This window comes from Triticum aestivum, chromosome 5B (genome assembly GCF_018294505.1).
Source record: "Triticum aestivum cultivar Chinese Spring chromosome 5B, IWGSC CS RefSeq v2.1, whole genome shotgun sequence".
NCBI lineage: Eukaryota > Viridiplantae > Streptophyta > Magnoliopsida > Poales > Poaceae > Triticum > Triticum aestivum.
In genome coordinates this window covers 270,386,330-270,393,818 of record NC_057807.1, presented here as the reverse complement: position 1 = coordinate 270,393,818, position 7,489 = coordinate 270,386,330, and the positions used below count along the sequence as shown (strand labels likewise).

Sequence of the window (7,489 nt, the reverse complement as noted above, 5' to 3'; positions counted from 1 at the left end):
ATTTTCGAAATTTAGGAATATTTTTTGTTTTTGACGAATATTGTTTCGAGTTCATGAATTCTTTTTGAAAGCGAACATTCTTTTAATTTTGTGAACATTTTGCAAAATTTGGGAACAATTTCTAAGTTCCCGAACATTTCTTGAATATTGTGATCATTGTTGAGGAATTCATGAACATTTTTGAATAGATGAACATTTTTTGAATCCCTGAGCATTTATCATTTCACGATTTTTTTTGAAATCTTGCACTTGTTTTAATTCACGATGATTTCTTTCACAATGCCCAACTTTTTTGAAATCCTTAATTGTTTCTAAATATGAAAAAACTTAAAACAGAAAAAAGCAAAAAAAAAACCAACAAACAAACAAGTGGCTTCCCACTTCCAGCGCCACGAATGGGCCCAGCACGCTGAATAGGAGGCCTTCGTCAAGCTCTCGTGCCGATGGTCTCCAAAAAAAAAAAAATCTCGTGCCGTCATACGCGCCGTCGTGAAGCCCGGGCACGTGCCCTAGGCGCAGGCATGGAACAAAAGAAACTGATCTGAGCTGGCCAAAACGAACCCACGTCCGTCGCGGCGGTGAGGGCGCGGCCCCGAGTAGTCGGCGCTCGGCCGCATCGGGTTCTCCAGTCCAAATCCACCATCCTAAACCAGCCCCGTACCTCCATAGCCTCCCTGCGAATCCACCGCCGCCGTCCATTCCCCGGCCGGTCGGCCGCCATCGCGCCTCGGACCCGATGGACACGGGTGCAGATCCTCCACGCCACCGCCGGCTCAGGAAGGCCTCCGATCTCCGCACCACCGCCGCCGCCTACCCAGCCCGGAAACGGGTAAGTACGGCACCCATCCCTGTGATTTCTGTTGAATATTTTTCATCGTTACAATAATCTACGCGCAACTCACGGCCAAATGGTGCCAGATAACTGTTTACTTCTGGATTGCTCCGTGTTTGTTGAGCAATACTAGTGCTGTAGACAGAGACAATGCAGTCTGGTGTGTATTCTGCTACTCCCTCCGATCCAGATTAATTGACGCTCCTTTAGTAGAACATTGTGACCGTCAATTAATTTGGATCGGAGGGAGTTTTGCAGCTGAATGGAGTACCAATGTACTCCCTCAGTCTCATAATATAAGAGCATTTTTGACACTTATATTATGGGACTGAGGGAACATATATGCTCTTAAATTTGCTGCGTCTGGTCCTGTCATTACTAGTCCCAGATGCGCGCCTTGGTGAGCTGCCTCTACTGGGCTGAGACTGGATCGATGGTTGTCTTGCCTGGTTTGGCCATGCCATGTATCTGCAGATTTGGCTGGTTCGGCCATGTGCAATTAGCCAGCACCAACAGAGGCCCAATTCCTGCAGTCATGGATAAAGTCTAATCAGGCATGCACAATTACATGTTAACATCGAATTCCTGGGTGAACCACACAACAACAATTGTGACATGATCAACCCCTAAAACTTGTTCGGAGACTGTGACCATCCTTTAAGGCAGGAAACTATTGATGATACAATCAAAAATGCAAAACACATGATTTGATTGGGTAAAAAGTTCAGAAGATGAATGTTATAGTCTCATGCTTCCACCTCTCAAACATGAGGATCTATGCATTCAGAATTACAACGATGACTATGGCCCATACGATGGCTCCGACGATACATTGCAGCAGCTCCTCTCGGTCAAATGGGTCGATGCCGTGAGTGTCAACCAGTGCAGCTGCAGCAGAAGACAAAGAAGCAAGTAAACATAAAGCCTGACCGGAACTTTTGTCGAGCTGCTCGTTGCAGAGAAATTCACCTAGTTTTATCGAATACTTTGATGTATCGCGTCTGACTATTTCGGGCTTGGTTTCCCTTAATGGAAATCGGAAGGGGGAAACCCTTCTTTGTTCAAAAAAAAAAAAAGAAATTCACCTAACCTGTTTAGAAAGCATTTATCAGAAGTTACAACTGCAAAAGGCGGCAGAGAGGAATATCTGCATTTGTATTTAGAGATTCCTTTCATATGCATGTTCCAGAAAAGTACAGCGTAGGATGACATAATATTTTTGCCTACATGAACATTCTCCAGCCTGAGGTCAGCATGTGCACTCCTTGGACACCAGATCGACACATTAATTCCAGTTAATTGAAGTTTGTACTGGATTCTGTTGATTCTAGACAAGGAGCTGCAAATCACACGGAAAATTTAGTGAATTAATTGGCTCATTTGAGTGAAGCACAAATAATGCATGCGCATCAGCCCATCAAAAATACAAAAGTAATGTACGCACTTACGCTGGCTGGCTGTCCTCCTCTCCTAAAGTTTCTACACAACTCCAGTACTCCATCCATAAATTTTTATCTTGTCAACATAGCCGTACAGCATAGTCCTTCCTTAATCTCTCTTGTTCTTCACTAACTGCAGCAAGTTGGCTGCAGAGAGAAAAGTATAGCTTACCCACATCAATTCTTGACAACAGAAGGATGAAAACAGCATATCACTCATAATGCTTAGCCTAATCTAGACTGGAAATAATAAACAGATCCACTATAAGTTTTGTTTTTTGTACATAAGACCTCAAATCTTCCAATGCTCAAGATTGCTTCGCAAAAAATAGACACAGAAACAATTTGAAAATAGCAGCAAATTACCAAGTGCATAGAATGAACACATGCATTCTTTCTTTTGCTTACATTCTTAACAATCACAATGAAAGGGCTATGAGTTTTTTTAAAAAGAAAACTGGGCATTACAATCCTGTCCAACATGCTGGTGCCTAATCATTCTAAGCATCCATAGAGGTAGGAAACATGGGAATGGAAATTCATTTTCACATATGCAGTCCATGTATGTATAGAAATATTCCAGTAGCACTCCTACCGTAATATTTCCAAAACATTTTACAGATGACTAAAATTATGTGTCATGCAATTACATTTTCGGAATGTAGTAAAACACCAATTGCATGTCACCAATGTAAATACAATGAAATGATTAGTTTTCAGAATTCTACGTTCAAACATAGCAGAACAAAGGAAAATACCTTCTGCCTCCCTGCAAAAACATGCATATGCAGAACAATGTGGATGCTCATCCATTTCTATTTATGTAGGCTAGTATATGAATGCTGGCACAAATGGCAGTAGGTAACAATTAGAGGATCACAAAAATGCTTCGTAATCAATAACACCGAGGTGACAGTTGTTAAGCGTGTGTTTGGAAAAATAACACACAAAAAGCATACATAATAAGGGAACCTTGACTGGCATGCCTAATTTTTGAAACGTAATAAAAATTACAGAGTGTAGAACTGGGGATACAAAAATACAAATCAAAAGTTGATCTGGGTGCCTACCTTTTACTGAGAGCATATTTAGACTGGAGTACGGAACTCATGTAGCAGGAGCTGCTTGCCTACTAATTGCGTTGAGACAAATTACATTCAAGGAACCTTCCTCTCACTAATTCTCATGTGTAAGAGTAAGACAATATGATGACTACTCAAAGTAGAAAAATGCTTCTTCCAGAGCATTTGTTGCAAATTGGGAAGTTCCTGTCCCCCCAAACAGGATCAAAGATCTGAACGAAGCTACCTAATCCTAGAAAGCAACCGGCAGGTCCTAATTGTACAAACAGACTCTGCTCCTAGATCCCTAAAACAAAATTGATTTCTCCGTACCAAAATCTTACACACCCACGACCATGTTCCAATCATCAATATACACGACCAAGGTGGAGAGAAGCATACCCTGGGCAACTCGCTTGCCTGCTTGAGACGGGGAGGAGTAGCTTTGGGCGCCCGAGCTTGGAAACGGAGGAGGAGGAGGCTCATAAAGAGTTTGTATAGAGATGGATTTCTCTTCAGTTCCAAGACTTTTTTTTTGAATGGCTCGTGTTGCGCTAGTGACACGAGGGTAAAACACTCGAGTTGGCTTGCTGACTCGAGGAGGGAAAGGCTCCATTTGCTTTAGTGAATGGAGGAAGAAACAACCATAGTAACTATCTATGAAATTGATTGATGGATATGAGAGTGGTGCAAGACCGGGACAGAGGAACCATAGGAATGTTATGTCAGGTTCCTTGCTCACTTCTCAAGCCCAATATCGTTCCTCCAACGTGTCACCCGAGGCGACAGAGGAGCCTGCCGGAGGCATGGGATGCTGTGCCTGCGTCCATGGAGCCGTCGCCCAGGGAACTGTCGCGTTTAGGGTTAGCTGCGGGGCCATGCACAATGGCGGAACGACAAGGCGGTGCTGGGAGGCGAAGGAGGGTCGCGAGACGGAGCTGCGTTGGTGGAGGGCGGCGGCAGTCAGGAATGGAGGTGGCGGCAGCGGCAGCGGCTCACTTGGGAGGGAGGCGTTGGGGAGAGAGAGAGGCGATGGAGGGGGCGAGGCGGCGTATGTGAGGATAGGCATGGTGGGGAATGGGCCTTGGTGGGCCCTCCAACCGAGTGTTTCCGGGTTATAATGAGGCTTTTGAGGCCTGCACGGGAGGCAGCGTGCACCCTTGATTCGCAGTCAGAGTCGCTCAGTCCAAAAAGACGGGACACCATGGATAGGCTGGGAGCACATCCTCTCGCGCAGGACTTCTCTTGGAGGATTTAGGTTGTTTAGGTGGAGCCACTCTTTCATGTGCTTTGCTTGTTCATGCACTGAAATTTACTAGGAATGTTTTAATGCTTACTTTTAAGTCAAGTTGTCCAGTTATCTGCTTAAGTTATTTGGAATTCCCTGATTGCTATTTCATTTATTTCTCACCAAAACAAAACTAGATGCGTCAGGGCGAGGAGCACAACAGTTGCCGTGAGGACAAGATCAGCAGCTTACTTAACGAGATATTAATCTTGATCATTGACAAGCTAGATGCACGGACAGCGACAGCCACCACTATCCTTTCGAAGCAATGGCAGGATCTCTATACACACTCGCACACAGGTTTTGACCTTACGGTTGATGACATTCTCCCTCCACGGTACCACAGACTGAAGCAAGTTGTGGTGGAGGCTAAGGCAAGGTATGAGGCAGAGAAGAATGCACTGAAGTTGGACGGCAGTTATGCTTCTAGAGACTGGTTATATTCCTTCAAAGACTGGAGGTGGAAAGTCTGTCTGCTAACACCCATCCTGCAACGTTATGAGCGTTGGGCCATGCGACGCTATGTTAAACGGGTGAATGCATTCCTTCTGGCTCCCGACAATGTTCAGCAACGTTCTATCCAGAAGCTGAGGCTTCAAGCCTGTGGGAGGAGCGATTTCACTGATCAATGGATCACGGAAGCGATTGGCAGATGGGGCGTTGAAGAATTGGAGCTTGTCATTGACAACTCTTCCTGGCGCTATGACTTCCGGCTGTTGGATGGATGCAAGAATGTGCGACTGAAACGGCTTGTGCTATCCAATTGTTATCATCGTTTTGCACCCAACCCCTTGACGTTTCAGAGCCTCACATCACTTACTCTGTGCAAAGAAAGTTTACGCATGCTACATGTTCTTGATATTCTGGAAAACTGCGCGCAGCTGGTGGATTTGAGGCTGAAAGATTCTGGCTGTCGCCAACCTGCTTTTAATATCGTTATTCCTAAGTCACAGTTAAAGAGTCTGCAATTGGACAACTACAACACTGTGAGTGTCCATCTGGCTTCGGTGCCTTATCTTGAAACATTTGCTTGTCGTGGTCAGCCAACTATAATACGCTACGGCGATGTGCCTCGACTTAGGCATGTGAGTCTGAACTTCTTGCAAACTGGAGATAATGGCAAGGATGATTCCTCTCGTAGCAACAGGACATATCAACTAAGCAAATTCTTTAGAGGGGCACCGCCATCTCTAGAGTACCTTGTTCTGCAGTTAAGAGGGCGTCAGGTGAGTAGCTTTTCCTGAAATGATCCTTTTTTTATTGGTCATAACGTCGCATCGCTACATAAGACAGTGCAAAATTATCACTTCATATATGCAGATGTGGATCGAACCAACCGCCATTCCTGTCCGGCTCAATCATCTCAATAAACTATTCATTGCAAACGTGCCAATGAACTGGGATACAATCTGGATTCTCTGCCTAGTTGCTGCCGCGCCTGCCTTGGAGTCGCTCCATGTTCATGTACGTTCATCCTACGATTTTGTCAAGCACGGTACCTTTTTTGTTTCTAAGAGGTTCCTGAAACTCTAAAACCTGAATGCAGTTTGACAACAACTCAGAGAAGGCGAGTACCGCAGGATCACTAGATGTGCAGGTGGAACACCATCCGCATCACCATCACCTGAAAGAACTCGTGGTCATTGGCTTCGACGGGGCGGCGTGGCAGACAGGCTTTGTGAAGCAGATCATCCAGGCATCGCCGATGCTGGAGCGCGCCCACCTGCTGGATGGGCATGTCATGGAGGACGAAGATTGGGAGCTCGTCGGCCTGGAGATAGTCCGGCGGCGCCGGGAGTGGCACGAGTGTGAGAGATCGGAGGTGCTCAGAGACCTGGCAGACGGGATCAGTTCGCCGCATCTTGAAATAGTTTTGGAATGACTTTTGGTAAAGGTCTGCTGTGCCGGTAGCCCTTCCGTTTGTAGGGCTTGTAGCTGTATGCCAGGGCCCAATGATTATGTGATATCTTGTTCCTTACTGTTGCTTGATTATCCAAAGGACGGACGCAGCTAGCCGTTGAGATGATTGATTTCATGGTGCTTATAATGTTCAACACCGTCAAGGTGGTATGCAGGTGCTGGGGGGCACCTACATCATTTTTTTTTGTGTGTGCTTTCGATTGAAATCTTCCATATTTGTATCTTTGACTTGTTTCGTGTTCATATGCATGCTTTTTGTGACGAGGGCTTTCAAATAAGACCTGTTTTGACTTGTTTTCTGTAACTTTGTTAAGTTTCAGCTGCTGAAACTTGATAAATGAACGACAAAAAGTCGAAACACAAAGACACCGGTTCAAATTTACATGAATAACTGTCTCCACACATATTAACCATGGATCCATTCAAATTTGCCCCCAGTTCATTAGTTCCTAATACCTGCCCGTAACATCTTCAGAAAGTCCTTCAAAAATCCTGCCACACAAATCCGTCTTCCCCTCCCCGTAGGTAAATTTATAAGAGAAGGCAAGGGAAATGCTGTGTAGACATCGGCAGTGCGCGCAGTCTGTACCCCGAAAGGAAAAATGACAAAACTGGCCCTTTGGCCAAAGTTCAGCACAAAATGGGCCTCTTTTGAAAATATTTCGTAAAATGGTCCTACCCACATGACGCCCGCGCCCCGAGCGCCATGCTAGATAACATAACGCCCCGGTCAAAGGCGCCATGGGGTTGGCGCTGACTGACACGTCGGAATGGCCTTGGGCCCATGATGCCTCGGCCCAGGGCGCCATGGGCTAAAGCACGACGCCCCGGCCTGGGGCGCCATACCCCTTCACCACATCGCCGCCCGAGCCCCTCTGGTTTTTGTTCTTTCTTTCTCTCCTCCCTCTGTTCTTTCCCAGCCATGGCGCCCCTCAAATCGCCCCTCCCT

The 7,489-nt window shown here is 45.8% G+C and overlaps 1 protein-coding gene across 1 annotated transcript; it reads left to right on the top strand.

Moving 5' to 3' along the window:
• The first annotated feature begins 464 nt into the window (after positions 1–464).
• Positions 465–6,717, top strand: LOC123111318 (uncharacterized). The gene is made up of 4 exons (XM_044532081.1): positions 465–829; positions 4,758–5,846; positions 5,941–6,084; positions 6,167–6,717. Exons 1-4 carry the CDS (start codon positions 737–739, stop codon positions 6,500–6,502), a joined length of 1,662 nt encoding a protein of 553 aa, XP_044388016.1. The 5' UTR covers positions 465–736; the 3' UTR covers positions 6,503–6,717.
• The last annotated feature ends 772 nt before the right edge of the window (positions 6,718–7,489 follow it).

What these genes read in the sequence shown, in the direction of transcription:
- LOC123111318 (XM_044532081.1), top strand. Translation starts at nt 737, where the DNA reads ATGGACACGGGTGCAGATCCTCCACGCCACCGCCGGCTCAGGAAGGCC. An exon ending in TGCAGTTAAGAGGGCGTCAG is followed by an intron (nt 5,847 to 5,940) that starts GTGAGTAGCTTT and finishes TCATATATGCAG; the next exon opens with ATGTGGATCGAACCAACCGC. An exon ending in TGGAGTCGCTCCATGTTCAT is followed by an intron (nt 6,085 to 6,166) that starts GTACGTTCATCC and finishes ACCTGAATGCAG; the next exon opens with TTTGACAACAACTCAGAGAA.